This window comes from Excalfactoria chinensis, chromosome 20, assembly GCF_039878825.1.
Source record: "Excalfactoria chinensis isolate bCotChi1 chromosome 20, bCotChi1.hap2, whole genome shotgun sequence".
In the NCBI taxonomy this organism is placed as follows: Eukaryota; Metazoa; Chordata; class Aves; order Galliformes; family Phasianidae; genus Excalfactoria; species Excalfactoria chinensis.
This window is the reverse complement of record NC_092844.1, coordinates 251861-272221: the sequence shown is the minus strand read 5'-3', so window position 1 is coordinate 272221 and position 20361 is coordinate 251861. Positions and strand designations below refer to the sequence as shown.

Genomic DNA, 20361 nt, shown 5'->3' with positions numbered 1-20361 from the left:
GGTCACGATCCCGCGCACACGCACGCGCAATCTCCAGCGCTCACGCTCAACTCCGCGCGCTCCCGCGTCTTCCCGCGCGCGCGCGCCCTTTGAGGCACGTGACACGGGGGCCGGGGCCTCGAGCGGCGGTGTCCTGTCGCTACGGCAACGGAGCGGAGTTGCTGCGCGCATGCGCACTCTCCCCGGCCCGGCGGCGGTGGAGGCGCGCTGCTGACACACGAGGGTCGGGAGCGGAGCGGGCCGCGGCGCTGCGGGAGATGCGGCTGGAACGGGCTGATCCGGGATATCGGCGGGGAGACGCGGCACGCGGAGATGGGGCCGGCAGGGCTCTGCTGTTCCAGCACGGGAAGGTGGCTGAGTGACCCACAACGATGGGCGTCGGGGTGCGCTTATGGCCCGGCAGGATGCCTCCGAGAGGCAGAGGCTACGAGGACAGAATGGCCGGTTTTAGGTTCTAAGTCCCAGATGCCTCCTGTGCCCACCGTGGCTTTCCAAAACAGGAATGAATGGCAGCGATGCCTGCTCGCTGCCGGCCCTGCAGTCGGCTGCCATCTCACCTGAATCTGTCCCTGAAGATTTCCTGCCCAATGCCAAACCCATCTCAGCCTTCAGCAGCCGCCCCCCAGCTCCCCCCACCCAGCTGCAGGCCGTCCCGTGGTTGGTTTTTCTCCCTGGAACCTGTTTGTGAGAGCAGGTGGGTGTGTGCTGGTGTGGAAGAGCTCCTGTTGTAACTGTAGCTGCAAAGACAACTTTTGCACCTTCTGCAGCGTAATGCACCCTGAGCTGCAGGAACTGAAGCATTTATGCTGGCAGCCCTTCTGGGAAGTGGAGGAGTAATACCCACACTGTTCTGCTCTTCTTTTCTCCCCAAATGGCAGTTGTCACAGAACTGTGACAGTATTCTCATCCTGGTTAAGTGCTGTAACCAAAGCACTGCTTTTAACACTAAAAGCACCAGGGAAGTAGCAGGAGGGGAGTGCAGCCCTAAGGAAGGCCAGCTGCACTTAGGAGCGAGGGTGGGAACAGACTGCTTTGAACTCTGGATTCTCAGTGAACTGCTGCCATTCCTCTGGCAGCAACTTTTCCTCCCATCTCCACTGCACTGCTGGTAAAACTGTGCTGTGTGACCATCAGGGCAGATTTGGCCCCAGTGGATCTGCAGTGTCAGGTGTTGTACTATGATATCTGTGGTAGGAGCAAGGTGTTCATTTAACTGAGTGCAGCAGTTCAGTCACCTCAGTACTGGCTCTGCCATAGAACTCTACAGAAATGCAGTCCTGCGTGTCTGAGACATTTAAGGCTTGGAAGCAAACACACTCAGTGGTCTTACCCAGGCATGAAATGCCATGGGAGGTGTGCAGAGGTGCAGCAGGGAGGTGGTGCCCAGCTGGCGCTCTGTGGGCTGCCTGTCTGCCTTCATTCTGCAAACCTCCTCCTGAATTCATTCCTGTTTTGTACAGCATGCTGAAAGCATCAGGTTCTTGGTGAGAGCTTCCTGCCTGGAGATTTACAGTGAGGATGTATGAGTCCTTCTAGGAGCTGTTATCAAGCAGAAGTTGGAGCTGAGGCCAGGAAGGCCCAAGGAAAAATGCACTGAAATCCCAACCAAGGGGCAGACTTTTACAAAACACGCCTCTCGGATCCTTCTCAGATCTCTTTGCGTGTATTCCTGGGGACACCTGTAAATCTTCTGCCCCAGTTTCCTCCCGTGTAGGACCACCTGTGAGGGGAAGGCTGCAGCAGCAGCACCATGTGCTGCAAGGAAGTGCTGCGTTGGGAGGGACATGCAGTGCCCTGCAGCCTGGCAGGTGGTGTTGTGTGGGTCTCCTGCCTTCATGCAGCCAAATCCCCTTGCAGGCAGTGCGCTGCTTTGCTTTCTGAGCGTGCTTGCATTGGGAGAGAGAAGGGAGAAAAGGGGCTCGGTGCTGATGGAGACCACACTCGCTGCAGATCCCCATCCTTTGTTCCCCATCAGCGGTGACACAGGTTTCCATGACGACCGTGGTTGGCACCGGGAGGGCAGGACTCGGGCACAGCCGTTTCCAGGGAAACATCGCCACTCTGGGGACACCTCTGGCTCCTGCCGCCTCCTGGGCTGACCCACGGCTTTCTTTTGAGTCCCAGAGCCTGCTATTCTCCTCTGAAATCCCATGTCTTTGTTCCTTTTCCTTTTAACATTAGTGATTTTTTAAGAATCTGAAGCTCCAGGACTCGGCTGCCTGCTGTGCCAATTCTCCTGTAGTGCAGTCAGAAGTCTAGGTTAATTCTGGGCAGACACAGGTAGAACAAGACTCCCATCCTGCCGAGTTCAGTTTTCAGCCAGATTTGCTTCATTATGCCCACGTTTTTTTCATATCCCTTCTTGTAGCATTGCTGAAACATTAGAGGTGTTTGGAAGTCACCCCCCCCAAAGGCCATGTCTGCTCTGAGCACCCAAAGGAGCTGTGGGTGTCTCTGGTTGTTGCAGGAGAATTGGACGAGATGGCCTCTACAGGTCCCTTCCAACTCCAACCATGCTATGGTCTGTCGCATCCCTGACACTGAGTGATGACAGCTGTGTATTGATATCCCTGCTGATACGATCGAGTTCTGGTTACAAGCTCCAAGGACGTGGGGTGTAACACAGCTGGTGCAAATGAATTCCTCTCACTTAAAATTCCCAGCGTGGAGGGAGTTTCAGAAGTGGCTCATGTGGGAGTGCAGCACTCTCAGTTGTTTTGTGGGTTTTTTTAATGTAGGTTTGATGGACTGTTCGACACTTTGAACACCTGGATCACTTCTCAGAGCGCCGTGTGTTTTCTTCAGCACGATTTAGTGATTCCTCCTATGGTTTTGAAAAGATGCCATTAGTTGTTCAACGCTGCCCAGGTACCTGGATGGGATTTCAGAGCATCAGATCAATGAACTCATCTGGAGGAAAAAAAGATACAGTCTGCCTGCATGTGATGGGTGTGATCTGGGGAACTGCGTCGGTGCGAATGAGACACCCTCTCAGAACAGAGGGGTTCAGTACAGCACTGGTAACAATACCTCTGATTACTGAATCGGTGCTTTGGTTTTAAAAAGCTGCCTAAGACTGATGACATATATTAGAGATTTTGCCATAATAGGTGAAAAGCATTTCAGTTCTTCTTAGTAACAGGGGAAGAAGGGGTTAGAAGGCATCTTGGTGCAGAGCAGCTGGGCTGCTCGTGTCCTGGGAGATGGCTGAATCCATCAGCAAATCCATAACATTTGCTCTTTTTGCCTGTAAAGGTGGTTCCCTCTTTTTGTTTAGTCTGCAAGCTGGTGGACAGTCCTCTGCACACCTTCCCGCAGCCTTGCTCCCATTATGACCTGTGTTGTGCTGTCCTTGCTTGCAGCTGAAGGAGCACCTGGAGGTGTTGTGCTTGGAGGGGCTTTCCCTGCACCTCGTGCACAGTGTGGTGCAGCGTGAGAAGACTGTGCAGGCAGTCTGTAGGAACACTGATGAAGAAGAACTGCTCTGTCTTTACCATCCATAAGGAAATCTGCACTGTAGGTAGTTGCCGGATGTGCTGCATCCACAGGATCAGTGGAATCCAACCAGTCAGCCCCCAGCAGAAGTTGGAGCCTACATGACTTCAGTCCATAGGAATCAGCATGGTGCCCTGACACTGGGTTGCTTTGCAGAGTGAGATAGCTGAATATTCAGAATCTTTTCTCCTCTGTTCCCCTTGGGGCTGAAATGTCTTGCACTCAATCTGGAAACATATTTTGTTCTTCTTTTATCTTCTAAAGCCTTCATTTCTAGCAAAGGCTGCCAGAACTCACAGCCCATACAGTGCCTTGGAGCTCAGACATTGCAAAGCCTGGAGAAACTTGTATCCTTCTCTCCTTTGTCTGACCTCTCTTACAATTCACCAAGGATTCCTTCATTTAGCTTAATTACGGAGCACATCTTTTAAGCAAAAAGCTAATATGGGTTTAAAGACGGAATAAAGAGTCCCTTAATGATGTTTTAGTGACTAATTTTCCTTTCCCAAGTATTTCATTTCAGCTGGCATTTCTTTAGCCGATAAAACTGCCCACTGCATCTGGACAAGGACCTTGAAAGGTTTTCTCAGGGACTAAGAAAGCAATCTCCTGTATTCTGTCTCATCCTTGACCCCAGCTGAGGCCCTGAACAGCTTGGTTGTGTTCTCTTCAGGTGTTTCAGCAATCGGGAAAGTTGCATCTCTTCTTCCTAAATTGTAGTTCCAGATGTTGATGAGAGATTCTCATTTTCATCTGCCCAAAGCGGTGTGTGTTGGATTTATAGAATGTCTCAATTAGCACAGCTGGCAGATGCCAATCTTCACATTATGTAGGTATGTCAAACCCCAACTTTAAGCCTAATGAGGAAACTGAAGTGTTTACACTCCTGTTCTGTGTTGGGTGCCAGGCTCTTAAGTGAACTGGTATTTATGTTTCTCTTTCGGTTTCTTGGACGTCTATGGGTAAGTTCCAACTTTCTTTCCAGTTGCACGTGTAGAATGTTAGGATTTGCAGGCACTTAATATTTTAAAGGAGCTCCTCACAGCTACGTGGACTTTATTTCCAAGTAAAAGTTCAGAAACAAGATGATGGTGAGCTCTGACTGTGGGTGTACAAAACACAAAGTACCACCAAAGGTTTAGGGTGTTTAGAGTAGCAGCTATTTTATCCCTTTATGTTGCACTTAGGGTTTGATCTATCACCAGGACCAGCTGATGGGATGCGTGGGGATGAGACAGGCAATACCTGCAGGCATTCTAGCAGGAGTCTGGAGACCTTATTACAAGATTATTACAAGTGCTCTGCTGCAAACGGTAAGTTCTGCAGTTAATGATCCATTGCAGTAACTGGAAGTGGAATATCCCAGGCCAGGAGGTTTCCTTTATTTTTCATGCCTACTTGTAAGCTTTTAACCTCCCCCCATTCATTGTTCATGTTTAGGTGTCCTCCACATCCATAAAGTTTGACTCTTGACTAAATTCAAGGTGAGGTTTTGTAGAAGTTTGCCTGGAAGGGATTCAAACTGTTGTTCAAAGTGTGGTGTTCTCTGGTGGAAATCAGTGCTCAGAGTGCTAAAGAAGCAATTGCTGTGAACTGGGGATGCAATCATGAGGACTGATTGGGGCACAGAGATCTGGGTGCTGTGGACAGTATGCTGTGATATGATGAAAGCTCGGTGTGAAGTTGAGTATGTTGAGGAGCTGGTGAAATTGGAGGGTTCCTAAAGTGTCTGCCTTAGTAACAGGAGACTTGTGTCATTACATTAAGTGCCTGTTCTGATTCTTGACCATTGAGATGCTGCTTCCTGAGAACAGCCTAGGTTGGAATGATTTTCTTGCAGGTGAGAGAGGGCAGGACCACCTCAGGGCTGCAAAACTTAATGTGGTGGACCAGGCAGGAAGCAGGAGACAGTCAGGAACTGGAACTACAGGAGAGCACAGCAAAGAGGCCACCAAAATAAACCTTTCCCTCTCTGCTCTCAGTCCTGGTTGATGGTGGATGCGAACACATCCTCTACTGTGACTCAAAGCTGACCAGGCTGTTGCAGGGCTCCCTGGGAGGGAATTTCAAGGCCCTGGTGGTAGCATGCTTATCTCCAGCTGACAGCAGCTATGATGGAAGCCTCAGTACTATGTGCTATGCAAATCAAGCTAAAAACATCAAGAACAAGTCCTGTATCAATGAGGACCCCAAGGATATCCTGGGATATCAGAAGGAGATTAAGAAGCTGAAGGCCATTCCAACAGATGAATGCGGATAACTTGTCAAGTAGGAAAACCTCAACAGCCCCTGAACTGTTTTATCTTTGTCCAAAGAAAACTGGTTTTGCAAGTAAAATGCTCACCAGATCTCACCCCTTGCAGGAAGAGGTCTCCATTCTGCTAACGTGCTCTTCCTTTGCTGTTGCCAAAATGACCTTATTCCAATAGTAAAGAACATCTCAATTCTCTAATACTTTCTCCAATTTTCAATAATGACTAATTTTGTTAAAAGATGCTAATAGGATTCAAATCCTTGATTCCTATTGGTAAGTCTGGCTAGAATTTGGTCAACAGAAGAGGGATTTCAACTGTCAGAGCACAGGCGGTGAAGAAATAGCAACATAAAATTAAATACAATGATACATGTATGTATATATTTAAATTAGCATTCAGCTTCTGTTATCCTGACCTACGAATTTTTGGCACTGCAGAAAGAGTTTTTGCCTTTCTAACAGCATTCCTTACAGAATGCCCTGTCCTTTCCTTGAGGATTCACCCTCAGCAGTAGAAATAGGAAACCAGAGAGCAAATCAGTAAGAACAATCTTTAGGGACCTGATCATCCCTTGAGAGTTGTCCCTTGACAAAGGTCAACTGTTATGAGAGGCTGAAAGATTTTTCTCTTTTTCCCCTTTCTGCCACCTTTCAAAAACAGCTAGGAAGGAAGGAGGAATTTCCTTGCTCTTTTTAATCTCCTTCCCAGTATATTTTATCTTTCACGTCAGTAGCATATCCTGGGAAACAGATCTTCTGTTAGTCTGACAGAGATCAGACTGATATTTGCTTTCATATACCTGAAGCTTAAACCTCTCCTGCTCTGCTCAGTGCTGATTCCTCTCCCCACACCTCTGGAGCTAGAGGACAGTGGGTGGGTGTTTTAGCAGCACAGATGCTGGTACATGAGTGCAGTGCAAAGGAGCACGTGGATGGCAATAGTCTTTGCTGACAGCCAGATTCTTTGTTCTGTTTCCAGGCATCCCACAGACAATCCCACCCAGTAACTGTGCATGATTTTTATTGTTGCTTTGCTTTGCAGGACTTCCACCTGCTGGGGCCGTTTGCTTGAAAGGGAAGCCAGCTCCCCTCCTCCAACCCCAGTAAAATGTTGAAGCAGAGAAGCAGCTGAAGTAAGTCAGGAGGGGATATGTCCTACTGTCTTTGACTGAAGTTTGTGGATTTTTATGGTACATACTACAAATAGGACACAGAGGTGTGTGGTTCAACCTTTCCAGTACACTTTTCGTCGTATTGTTTTTGGTTCTTGGCCTTTTCTTATGATCAAATTATAGGAGCCCTTATTTGCAATACCATTTCCTCTCAGTAATGTTCACTCCACCTCCAGATGAGTGGGGCTTTCCAGGATTTCTTTGAAGCACATATAACAAGAAGAGTGAACTACATGTGATGCTTAGATTTGTTCCATGAGCAGAGGGAGGAAAGCAGCAGGGAAAGACATTAGAAAAAGCAGAAGGATAAGGAGGAGAGATGGAGCCAGGAGTAAGAATGAGGAGTTGGTAGAGAGAATAGAAGAAGAGGAGCCAGAAGGAAGTGAACTTTGTCCTCACTTGTTACAAAGCTCTTTCCAGGGCACCACATCTGCCCAAATGGCAGGTTGGTAGGGCTAGCTGGTCACCTTTCATCAGTACTGCACCCATTTCAGCCAAAGAAAAACATCAGTGAGTACTGTTTCATTGGGGTGGATGTAAGCTGTGACCTTGTGTACAGTTGGGAGTGGTGCTGCTGCACCAGACTCTGTTGTGCCCTTCAGGAGGATGAAGAGATGCTGGCCCAGCTAAAGGCCAGCCATGAAGCAGAGCAGAAGTCCTGTGCCCACTTTGAAGAGGGCATCAGTAACCTGAGGATCTGCTGTGGTCTCAGGCTGTCTGCCCTCAAGGAGAACCTCAGGAAGGAAACAGGTGTGGATTAGGCAGGGTACACAACACAGAGTGATAGTCACCTGGTGCTGCTCAGATGCTGCAGGGTTGACTTTGGGAATAAGCTGAAACAGAGGGTTTCTTGCAAACTCAGATTTATGGCAGCCACTGCAGTCTCTGAAGCGGCACTGACAACTGCAGCAGCGTTTCACCCCCTGCTCTTCCTCTCCCTTATTGATAGCAGGAGTGACTATACCTTCTGGTCCATTTGCAAGACTGTTCCAGCTTTGTCCTATTCCCTATAACCCTGAGCTCTTTTCCATGTCAAGACCAGCCTGGCTCTAACCTGCAAGACCTAAGGCAACAAAATGCAATTTTGCCAATGCAGATGTGAGTTTTCTCTGCCTTAGAGTAGCATTCCTCAGAGGTTTGTGCTGCAGAGCTGTCTCAGCAGGCAACAGGACTATCTTGATCCAATTGGCTTCCCACAACCCACATGCCCCAGACAAGAGTGGCAGTATCTTCCACTGCATACAAATCTGATGCAGCTCTTGGTTTCCCGGTGGATTATCAACACAATCACTTTGCCAGAGGGCAGGTATTCCTGCCATGCACCTATCAAAGGCTGCCAGATATCCTATTCATTATCATTTCTCATTTATGCTCCTGTGGTGCCTCAGAGCATGTTTTGTAATGTGCTTGCACAGCACGTATTGTCCAATATTAATTCTTGCAACCGTATTCTTAATCCTTGATGCTATCGCTTTCTAAGGTGAAAGGTTTATTTTTTCCCCTCTGATTACAAGTGTGTTTGCCATAGGCCTCTGAAATAGGTTTCTATGTGAATGTGAGGTTCAGGGTTTTCCCAGCCCTGTAAGATCTGTATTTCTTGCCTGACATGCCCTCTGGGTCTCTGATGGTTTTTACTTGCCAGCCTAGGAAGGTAAAGAACAGACTTCTCCTCCCAGCCAAACAAACAGCTCTCAGCTTTTGGGGCAGGTTTTGTGACGTTTGCACAGATTTATGTCTATGCAGAGCTCACTATTTACATTGCAGGTATTTGCTCTTTTATTCTTCAGCTTGCTAATCTTGTTGCGACACCCTTGCCTGAAGACTCTCCTTCTGCAACAGATGAAGAACTGACATCAGTCAAAGTTCCCTTCAGTCCACTTCTTCCTCCCAGGCTGAATAAACCCAAGTGGGCAGTGTCACGCTTCGTCTCTCCCAGGACTCACCCTGCATTTTTTCGGAGCTGCAGCCTTTTGTCTTGTCCTCAGGACTCAGCAGTTCCTCAAGCTGTGCGAGGTGCGGTGATGGGAATTCTGGAGCAGAGGAGGCTGTCATAGCAGAGGGGATTTCAGCACCTGTGGACCAGCAGCTGGTGCTTGCCAGGTCAGCGTCTGCTTCTGATAACTGCCTCCTGTTGCATAGAGGCAAGAAGCAATCCTACTCTTCCACAGCAGTCTGACTGCTGAACTTCAGCTGTGTTGTGTGCGACCCAAAGTCAAGCAGGTGTACATTCTTTATCCCCAAATTAACAGTGTCCATTTGGAGCAGATAAATAGCTGGTAGGTGCAGCACCCCAATGCCTAATGCCATAATTAGGAGTGAACTCTCATTGAGAGTTTTCCTGAGAGACTCTTCATTGTCACTGAGATCACTATCACTTCTGCCTCATGCATCTGACAGTATTTGCAAGACTTCAGCCAGAGCCAGCATCAAAATTGCCTCGGAATAAAACATTATTGGCAGCAATAGACCTAGGACTTGAATCCCATGGCTGGGGTGTGAGGGGTATAGGGCCACATCTCCCACATGGCTGATCTCCGTGAGCTCCCACAACTCTCTCTCACTCTGCTGGGCCTCTCCTACCTGCAGAAGGAGCCATTAACAAATCTAGGATAGCACTGCCTGTAATTTGAGGGGAGTTCTCTCTGTCAATGGAGATGGCTCCAAAGAAACCCTCAGTTTTGATGATAGATCAAATCTTAATAGTCTTAGTGCCTGAAATTTTTCTTCCTGTGATAAAGGAGGAAAGATGCCAACTGCATTGTTAAAATCAGAGTTGGCTGCGGATTAGGCAGGAGAGTTTGCTTCCACAGGTGTGGAATTTTCAAAGTCACCTTTTAAATGCTTTACACCACAGGATGGCTGAGAGTCAGCAGAAGTAGAATGGCAGGTCATCTCTGGTGGAGAATGAGCTCTTTCCAATGGGTCTGAAGATCATTAAGAGGCTATTAGCAGAGGTTTGATCAGCAGTAGGATTTTCTCCAATCTGAGCCAGTGCTGGTGCCCCTGAGCTATCTGCTCTGCTACAGATGTCAGTGCAGACAAAGAAAGCAGCTAGCAGCTGGGGAGTGCAGTGTGCCTTGTTTAAACAGGCACCAGCTACACCAGGAAGTGGTGCCTGGAATTGTGTGCCACACCAGCACAGTGGTACAAGGGGTGAGCAGCCTGGGATCTGAATTCACATCAGGGATTAGGAGAATGCCTGGGCTCAGCACTCTGTTGAATATTTATCTCTCCTGCAGGATTTTTACTGCTGGTGTAAGATCACCAGGACTGTTGCCCTTAAACAGGCAGATTGGTGCACACCCAGACTGGCTTAAAGAGAACACCGCTATGTTTGGACAGACAGTTTGCAGTGTTCCACTGTGCTTCAGGCTACCTACAAACCTCTTGCCTGCTTGGTCACAGTGCTGTGAGAACAGCAGTCCTAGCTCCTTCATACCCTCATCAGTGTGTGGGGCTGTGCAGCATGGACATGAGATGAGCTTGGCTTGTGCCAGTTTTTCCTTCTCTGCTTATCCATTTTTTTAACGTTAATGAGATACCTTAGGGCAGTATGTTTGCAGAATGATGGCATCTGTGCCTAATGTGCCTCGTGTGTGCTTGTGTTAGCACCTACAGTGTTGATTAGACTCACGGAATTTCTGGAGTGGAAAAGGACCCACCGAGATGATCGAGTCCAGCTCCACTGCACGCGTTTTTAGGATCTGTTCGAACAAAGTTGATCCACGACTCCAGCCTGCTCAAAGCTCCCCCGGGGGTTTTAAAAGCCGGTTTCCTTACAGGACGCCCGGAGGAACACATCTGTGATGGGAGAGGAGGCGACTCCCTCTACTGGCTTAGGCTGCTCGCTACATCTCCAGCGGCACCCGTTCTGATCACCCAGGAAAATGAGCTATGCAGAGTTTTCTGGGAAAATGTATATTTTAAAATGTAAAAGCACATTATTTATGTATATAAGCACAACCCTTACATCTTAAGCGTGCTTGAAAGTCAGTTTTGCTCTGACTATATGAGGCAGAATCAGAGTTGTTTAAATAATGTGCGCCTATGCCGTCAGATATCTGCACAGTAAGAACTTGATTAATTTAGGTCACCAAAGAAATACGGCATCTTTTTCACGTAAAACAGGAATCCCACGACTTTGTTAGTGCAGGACACAGAACACACAGTGAAAATTAAATCCCATTTAAAGCCACAGTAATTTATGGTGTGATGTATCAAGACTTCTGTTTAAATCAACATGGAATTCTCTTTCCAGATAAAATCTCATCCTAATTATTAATTATAAATTAGAAAGCACCGAAGTTTATGCTTTTAAAAGTGGGTGTTAACAGTAAGTGCTCATTAATTTCCTTATGTTTTGAGTTTTGTTAAATTGTTGGCTTCAGTTGAGTATAAATCCAGCACACAGAACCCTTTGGCACTCCTGGTGTGCCACCTCTGCTCTTCTATAAGCGCTTTCTCACTCTTGCACTATGGACAATGAAAGTGTAAGCTGCTGATCTACTTTTGCCAAGCTTTGGTTTTATCACATACATCTGAGTAAACCATCTGAGTGATTCCCATTTCTGTGTCTAACCGATGTCTGAGCTTGTAGTAACCCCATTTCTCTCTGTCATAACTGCAATTAGCCACTTTGTTTTTATGACCCAGCTGCGAGCTGCTGAGACAGAAATCAAAGAAATGCAGTCAGAGTTTGAGCTGGAAAAGATTGGTTATCTCAGCACCTACCGCAGTCTGTAGCAAGACATGATGCTCTTCCAGCAGCTGCTGGATCAGGTGCAGCACCTCATCCAGCAGGACTGCAACTACAGCAATCTGGAGATCAAGTGTGGGTCTGCCTGGGCTGAGGAGTCTGGCTGCTGGAAAATTCCAGAGGCTGACCTCCAAAAAACCACCTGCCCAGCAGTAAGAGCAGCGCAGGGTCACAGTGCCATCCCATGGCTTCCCCTGGACTCACCAGGTCAATAGAGGGCAATTGAGCCTCACTGGCTTGTGTCACCTCCGTGTACGGTGGAGGCTCCTGCCTTTCCACCAAGTCTGAAAAACAATTTAACGAGGACAAAACTTGCTGGCTTTATAGAAAAAAATGGGACGGGCAGGGGACAGAAACTGGAGAACTGGCACAGGACTCCCTGCTAAGCTGTCCGTTCCCTGTGTGTCTTCAGTAGGGAGTGCGTTTGCTGTTAGCATTTAAACAAATCAGGGGCTATTTTCAAAACTGTTCTTCCTAGGATCCCAGATCACTCTGACGTTAATGAAAAAGCCCCACAAAGGGGAAATTACAGCGCTTGTTTAAAAGCTTGAGAAATTAAGGCAAGGCAGCATCTAAGCTTGGGTGTGTTGGCTTTCCTGAAGCCTCGCACCAAGCTCTGATTGGATTTGGGGTCCTTGTGTGATTCTCGTCATCTGGAGCCTTAACGTGAGCCGCCCCGGCCCACCCCTCCATTTCCCACAGCACAGCGAACCTACCGGGCGGCGCCGCATGACGCCCGCCTTCCTTCCCGTTTCTAGCGAGTAGCTGGCCGTCGCTGATTGGATGGCCGGGACGCTGTGCTTGGAGCCCATTGGCTGATTAATTGCACCTGCCTCTTTCCCAGGATGTCCCGCGCTGTCGAGAAAATGGCGGCGGCCACGGTGCGGTTCTGGTGGCTGCTGGCGGCGGCGGCGGCGGCCGGGGCCGGGCCGCGCACCCTGGTGCTGCTGGAGAATGGCAACCTGCGGGACACGCACTCGCTCTTTTTCCGTAGCCTGGCCGGTAGGGCGGGGAGGGGGGAGGTGGAGAGCTCGGGGCGCTGGGCTGAGGGTTCCGTGTCCCTGAGTGCTGTGTGCAAGGTTGGGGCCTTCACTGCGAGAAGGGCATCGAGGCACAGGAGCGGGTCCGGAGAGGGGGACGGAGCTGTGAGGGCTCGCGGGGCTGTGAGGGCTCTGGGGCACGCTGCTGTGGGGAGCGGCTGAGCGAGCTGCGATGGGTCAGTCTGGGGAAGAGGAGACTCGGGGAGACCTCATTGCTCCCTAGAACTCCAGAAGGGTGGTTGATTGGGGTGGGAACGGCCTCTGCGCTCTGCTAACAGCGATATGAGCAGAGGTGATGGCCTCAGGGGGTTCTAGTTTTATGTTATGGAAAGCTTTTTTCTTGGAAAGAGCGGTGGTGCTCTGGCACAGACTGCCCAGGGAAGCGGTGGAGCCCCTGGAGCTGTTCAAGAACTGTGAAGATGTGGCACTGGGGGATGTAGTGGGTGAGGTGGGGGTCTGTGGGCTGTAGGGCTGGATGATCTCAGCGATCTTTTCCAAGCTTAATGATTCTGCGTGCCTTGGCTACAGACAGGGGCTTTGAGCTCACCTTCCGGACTGCAGATGATGCTGGCCTCTCCTTGATCAAGTATGGGGAGTTCCTTTATGACAACCTGATCATCTTTTCACCGTCCATTGAGGGTATGACCGGGGGAAGTGCTTCAGCAGTGCTTCAAGGAGGGGCTTGAGGCTGTTCTGGGGTGGTTTTGGAGAACAAGGCTCTGCTATGGGATAGAGTCATGAGTTATTGGTGTGTACTTGCAGATTTTGGAGGAAACATCAATGTGGAGACCATTACTGCTTTCATTGATGGTGGTGGCAGTGTCCTGGTAGCCGCCAGCTCAGACATTGGTGAGTGTGGTGCCTGTTGGGCCGTGGGGTACATTACTATGTGTCACTCCATCACACACACCTGCAGCAAGCAGGTGGTGCAGTCCTCTTCCTTGGAGCTCCTGAAAAATAAATGCGGTGGGGGAAAAACACAATATCACAGGGCAGCATCCTTCAGCTTTGCACTTCCTGGATGTGCTGGAAAAGAGGTCTTTCCTGGCTATTTGTGGATGAGAGCCTTAAATACATGTACTTCGTGTGCATAGTTATGAACCTCAAGGTTTGTGCTCTGAGAAGATGGTTTTCTCACCTAGGGTGAGAAACAAAACCAGCCATTATTTCCGTTTTGAATGGGAATTTAACAGAGGAAGGTTTTAGTGCTCAGAGTTCGGCTGGTAGAGTGCTGAATGTATCACTCAGCTGAACATACTTTGAGTGTTTATTCTGGATTGCATCTTTCTGAGCTTGCCATTATAATGGAATCGTGTTCTCCTTTCAGGTGACCCACTGCGGGAGCTGGGAAGCGAGTGTGGGATAGAGTTTGATGAAGAAAGGACAGCTGTCATTGACCATCACAATTATGATGTATCAGACCCAGGCCAGGTGAGCATCTTTGTCTGCAGGTTTGGGGCTTTGTTAATGAGAACATGTACATAAGGGTTGAGAGATGAATCTTCTGTCCTTATTTTCCTTCCTTTGTTCCATCCCAATAAAGTCATGCGTAGTGTTGCTCAGCAGCATCCACTGGTGCAGCAGTCAGTGTGCTGGCACAATACTGCAGCACTGCGTGTGGGGGTCTCTGCCCTGAATTCATCTTTCTGAATTCCCTGGATTTGACTGTACTGCTACCCTGTACTGCTAGTACTGATCTTTGTAGAAGTGTATATGTTTCCATGTTTTCTTTCCTCTTTTTATTTGGTGCTTAAACACGAAAACCCTCTGTTAAGGTCTGGACTTACTCTGGTAGTTTTCATTTAAAAGAAGCTGTTTAAGCAGTATGTGGGTGCTGTCCTGTTTTAAAGATGAAAACTGCTCAGAGAAGTAAACTACTTTGGTGATATTGTTTCTATCAAAAGGGTGTTATATTTCCTGATGTATCAGCATACTTAATTTACTGTAAACAAAAAGGCTGTTCTTCTGATTTTTAATGAGGTGGTAACATTTATACAATAGCTGTTTAGTTTTCATGTCCTGTAAAAATAAAGATGACGTTCAGATAGAAGCTGTTGCTTGCTGTTCTAAAACCTGAAAATTACTGGAACTGTATGTTTTGTATATATACATATACATTTGCCTGTGCAATGCATTTACACAGATCTCTCTTGTTCCCTCCAAGCACACACTTCTAGTAGCAGATGCTGAAAATCTCCTGAAGGCCCCCACCATTGTGGGGAAAAAGGCACTGAACCCCATTCTCTTCCGAGGAGTTGGGTAAGTGACCTGCACAGCCAGGCTGCTTTTGGGGAAGCAGTGCAAAAACGTTGGTGCTGACGTGAGCTGTGGGCTGGGTTTGCCTAGTGTGAGTGATCTGTCTTCATTTTGGATATAACCAAAATAAAATTTCCAAAACAGCTTAGTTTTTGCCTCAGTGATGTTTCTTAATATAATTTGACAGATATCTTGAGACAGTAGTTCATTTCTGTAAGTGCCAATTTTGCAGCTGTATAATCACATCCAAGAATAAGGAGTTTTGTGCAGCTTAGTCAGTGCCTACAGCTCCCTCTGGGTATTGATGCTGCTCATTATGCCTCTCCACACAAGGATGGTGGCTGATCCTGACAACCCACTGGTGCTGGATATCCTGACTGGCTCTTCTACCTCATACTCCTTCTTCCCAGATAAACCAATAACTCAGGTATATTCCTTTACTTTTTCTCTTCTTTAATCAAGTCCCTTAGTTGTCAGCAACTTTGAGAGGTGAATGCTTGCGTGGTTAAACTGCTGGTTGATTCTGAAAGTGTCAGGCTTCCTGATGTCTCCTTGAGAATCTTCCTCCTTTCTTTTAGTTGGTGGGAAAATGGCCAGCATGAATGATACTTCGGTTTAGGCTGATACTTTTTCCAGAGTATACTTCCTTTAAATGGCTTAATTCCAAGCAGAGGGTAGATGGAAAGCATTGTAGATTCCATTCTTGGTTATTCTGTGTAGTTAGCTGAGTTTCTTGGCTTCTGTTGAACTGTGGAGCATGTGACCTGTGATAACTTGGAGATTGTCTGACTCTTCTTTAATCACCTCTAAGTTGACTAAATGCCCTTTTAAATGCTATTCTTTTCAGTATCCACATGCAGTTGGGAAGAACACCCTTCTGATCGCTGGACTCCAAGCAAGGAACAACGCTCGTGTTGTTTTCAGTGGCTCTCTGGATTTCTTCAGCGATGCTTTCTTTAATTCTGCTGTGCAGAAAGCTACTCCTGGCTCCAAACGGTACACCAGCCTGCTGGCATCCCTTCATCAGGTGTATCTGGGGGGCTGTGTGATCAAGGAAATAGGCAACAAATGTTCATGCTGTTGGAAACAGCAAGAAGCTTGAATGCAAATGGTGTGTGATAGGTTCCTTTGGCCTTGAGGTGCTTCGGAGAGTAATTCTTTTTAACTCAGGATATCTTTTTCTTGCTTCAGTTTTTCTTTTAGTGTGAAGTTTTATTTTTTGGAGTGGTTGTCATGTTTTCTTTGTCTTCACTCATTTTTAGGTATTCACAGACTGGTAATTATGAGCTGGCTGTTGCCTTGTCCCGATGGGTGTTCAAGGAAGAAGGCGTGCTGCGTGTTGGGGCCGTGTCTCACCACCGCGTGGGAGAGCTTGCACCTCCTAACGCCTACACCGTCACTGATCTGGTGGTGAGGCTGCGTGTGGGGGGAAGTGCTTGGAATGTGCTCCTCTGTTACGTGGGTAGGAGGCAACATGGAGCTGAAAAGTATAGCTGGATCCATGTTCATACTCATGGAACATTCGTACATACTTATTCTTTGACTGCTGAAAGCTGATTACTGATACCCAGAATGTGTTTACCAGAGGGGAAGCTTAACCTACTGGGATAATTCCTCAATCTCTTTAAGCTGTACCCTTCTGTAGTTGTGTGCTGTGCTTGAGGTTTGTTTTCAGCCATCCCTCCTGCGCCCTACTGATGCGCTGTGGGTTTGTTCCAGGAATACAGCATTGTAATCGAAAAGCTTTCTGATGGGAAGTGGATCCCCTTTGATGGAGATGACATCCAGCTAGAGTTTGTCCGCATCGATCCATTTGTGAGAACTTTCTTGAAGAGAAATGGTGGGTTACCCTCACCTTTTGTGCCTTGTATTGGGATATTTTCTCTCTCGAGCATTGTAGCAGGAAGAACTGTGAAAGCTTCCACAGCTTTTCCCATTGCTTGTGTCAGTTAAACTTTGTCACAATCATATTTTTCATAGGTGGCAAGTACAGTGTGCAGTTCAAGCTCCCGGATGTCTATGGAGTGTTCCAGTTTAAAGTGGACTATAATCGCCTGGGTTATACTCACCTCTACTCCTCTACCCAGGTAAGTATGGTGGGGATTAATTTTGTAAGAAAAGAGTGTTTTTTATTACTGCTAAGCTGTGTTGTATCTGAAGGTACAATGAATTTCAGTACTTCAGTGTTTTTTTTTTTTTTTTTTTTCCATCCTTTGATTTGATTTTTGAGATTTGGAAATGAGTTCCACAAAAAAAGTGGCTGTGGTTACCTCTTCTTTGGGCCATTGCTACACGTCTATAGTGAATGCCCATATAGAAATAGTCTTAATGTTACGGAGGCTTGATCTGTGGTTGGAGCTGAAAAGTACATGGGACACCAAGAATGGTTTTCTGTTCTGGTTGAAGGATGTGATTTAATCCCATTTGCTTGCCTTTTCAATAATATAACAGGTTCTGGAGATTGGAAGGAGTCAGTTGGGTGCAGGACCCTGTATCTATCTTTGCATACTGCCAAACTCAGAAAGAATGTCTGCTTCTCCCCCAGGTGTCTGTGCGTCCCCTCCAGCACACACAGTATGAACGCTTCATCCCCTCGGCGTATCCATACTATGCCGGGGCCTTCTCCATGATGGTGGGCCTCTTCATGTTCAGCATCGTCTTCTTGCACATGAAGGAGAAGGAGAAATCTGACTGAGCTCCCTATGGGAGGAAGAGCCTTTTCCCTGGCGCCATTCACAGATGGGCAGCTCTCAGGGCCCTTGCTGTAACTGAGGACTGGTAGGTGGTGGCCCTGATTTGGTCTTCTTTTTTTTTGTTTTTTTAAACATGTGGATTGACTAACAATAGAGAAGATGAACCAGATAATTGCGGAGAATCTGTCAGAATGTTTGCAAATGTTGAAATGTGATGACTCTGGTATTGTTCCTGGATTAGTTCACAGTGCTGCTGTTTATCTGGCCCCTTGGTAGAAATGAGTTTGGTTTGAGATTAATTCCATTGTTAAAATAAAGTCTTAATCTTCTCACTGTGTATTGAAGCAAGCTGCTGACTGTGGTGCTTTGGCTGGAGGCTGCTGTGAGGCACACATAGAGGGGATCAGAGCTTTTGCACGGCAAGTGAGTGCACTGGGGAGAGGTGTGCCGCACAGACCCTGTCTCTTCATCCACTGCTTTGCATTTGGGGCTCATATTTTTCCATGACTCAGCTCTGCTCCTGGAGTAGTGCACACACAGGGCAGGTGAGGTTTTCACCACCACCCCTGGAGGGTACCAGCCCTTCCCAGCACTCAGCCCTCATGCCTAGACACACGCACACACCTCTGCAATGATGCATTGCCTTCCCATGAAGGTGGTGTTTCACACTCTGGGGGTTGGAGAAACAACTTGATCAGACAGCAATAGACTTGTCAGCCTTTCTGGCTGGCCCTGCAACCTTTCAGGAGGTGTGGGCAGGTTGGAATTTGGTAAGCTACGGAAACCTGGGGAATGCAAATCAAATTGTGCTGGGGCGATGCCTGTTGTTGACTAGCTTGGTACTGGAGCTTGGCCACTTCTCCCATGGCCATGATTTTTGGCTTAAGGGGTAAAACAACTGCTTTGTGACCATTCATTGTGTTTTATGGTGCTGTGGCTGACAGAATCACAGAATCACCAAGGTTGGAAAAGACCTACAAGATCATCCAGTCCAACAATCCACCCATCAACAATAGTTTTCACTAAACCATGTCCCTCAACACAATGTCCAAATGTTCCTTGAACACCTCCAGGCTTGGTGACTCCACCGCCTCCCATTCCACTGCCTGACCACTCTCAGAGAAGTAATATTTACTATTGTCCAGCCTGATGCACCTCCCCTGGTGCAGCTTGAAGTCATTCCCTCTGGTCCTATCACCAGTTACATGAGAGAAGAGGCTGACCCCCAGCTCATTACAACCTCCCTTCAGGTAGTTATAGAGAGCAATAAGGTCTCCCCTGAGCCTTATCTTCTCCAGACTGAATGATCCTGGCTTCATCAGCCTCTCCTCACATGGCCTGTGCTCCAGACCCCTCACCAGCTTTGTTGCCCTTCTCTGGACACGCTCCAGGGCCTCAGTGTCTTTCTTGTAGTGAGGGGCCCAAAACTGGACACAGCACTCGAGGTGCGGCCTCACCAGAGCTGAGTACAGGGTGACAATCACTGCCCTGTTTCTGCTGGCAATGCTGTTTCTGATGCAAGCCAGGATGCCATTGGTCTTCCTGGCCATCTGGGCAAACTGTCAGCTCATGTTCAGCCGAGCATCAATCAATACCCCCAGCTTCATTTCCTTTACACAGTCTTCCAGCCACTCTGCCCCAAGCCTATCGCACTGCCTGGGGTTGTGGCCAAAGTGCAGGAACTGGCATTTGGTCTTGTTGAACCTCATCCCATTGGCTTCAGCCTAGTTCTCCAGCCTGTCCAGATCCCTCTGTAGGGCCTCGCTACCCCCAGGCAGATCCACACACCCAGCCAATTTGGTGTCATCTGCAACCTTACTGAGGGTGCACTCAATGCCCTCATCCAGGTCATCGATAAAGATACTGAAGAGGACAGGCCCCAGCACCGACCCCTGGGGAACATCAGTTGTGACCGGCCGCCAGTTGGATTGAACTCCATTCAGCACCACTCCCTGGGCCCAGCCCTCCAGCCAGTTCTTTACCCAGCCAAGGGTCTACCTGTCCAATCCATGGGCTGCCAGTTCTGTAGAATACTGTGGGAGACAGCGTCAAAGGCTTTGCTGAAGTCAAGGTAGACCACATCAACAGCCTTTCCCTTATCCACCAGATGGGTCACTAAATCATAGAAGGAGAACAGGTTGGTCAAACAGGACCTGCCCTTTGTGAACCCATGCTGGCTAGTCCTGATCCCGCAGTTGTCCTGCACATGCGGCGTGATCTCCCTCAAGACAATCTGCTCCAAACCCTTCCCTGGCACTGAGGTCAGACTAACGGGCCTGTAGTTCCTCGGGTCCTCCTTACAACCCTTCTTGTAGATGGGAGTCATGTTGGCAAGCCTCCAGTCTTCTGGGACCTCACCAGTCAACAAGGAGAGCTGGTAGATGATGGAAAGCGGCTCGGCTACCACCTCCACCAGTTCCCTTAGTTCTCTTGGGTGAATCTCATCCGGACCCATGGACTTGTGGCAGCCCAGTTGGAACAGTAGGTCTCTGTGTGCTCCTGAATCGTGGGGGGTTTAGTCTGCTCCCCAGCCAAGACTACCAGGTTGGAGAGAGGAATACCCTGAGGATAACTGGTCTGACCTTTAAAGACAGACGTAAAGAAGGCATTCAGAACCTCTGCCTTTTCCTTATCCTCAGTGGTCACATTCTCAGCCTCTTCCAGTGAAGAAAGGAGATTCTCCTGAGTCCTCCTC

General features: G+C 48.2%; 1 protein-coding gene and 1 long non-coding RNA gene across 2 annotated transcripts; both read left to right on the top strand.

Moving 5' to 3' along the window:
- Nucleotides 1-175: 175 nt before the first annotated feature.
- On the top strand, nt 176-11486 carry LOC140261244 (uncharacterized). Its single transcript, XR_011905682.1, has 3 exons — nt 176-694; nt 6792-6882; nt 8709-11486. It is a non-coding gene; the product is annotated as an uncharacterized lncRNA (long non-coding RNA).
- A 1020-nt stretch (nt 11487-12506) lies between these two features.
- DDOST (dolichyl-diphosphooligosaccharide--protein glycosyltransferase non-catalytic subunit) lies at nt 12507-18010 on the top strand. The gene is made up of 11 exons (XM_072354264.1): nt 12507-12679; nt 13246-13356; nt 13480-13566; nt 14045-14148; nt 14882-14976; nt 15307-15400; nt 15821-15969; nt 16236-16383; nt 16693-16813; nt 16954-17060; nt 17519-18010. Exons 1-11 carry the CDS (start codon nt 12523-12525, stop codon nt 17666-17668), a joined length of 1323 nt encoding a protein of 440 aa, XP_072210365.1. The 5' UTR covers nt 12507-12522; the 3' UTR covers nt 17669-18010.
- Nucleotides 18011-20361: the final 2351 nt, after the last annotated feature.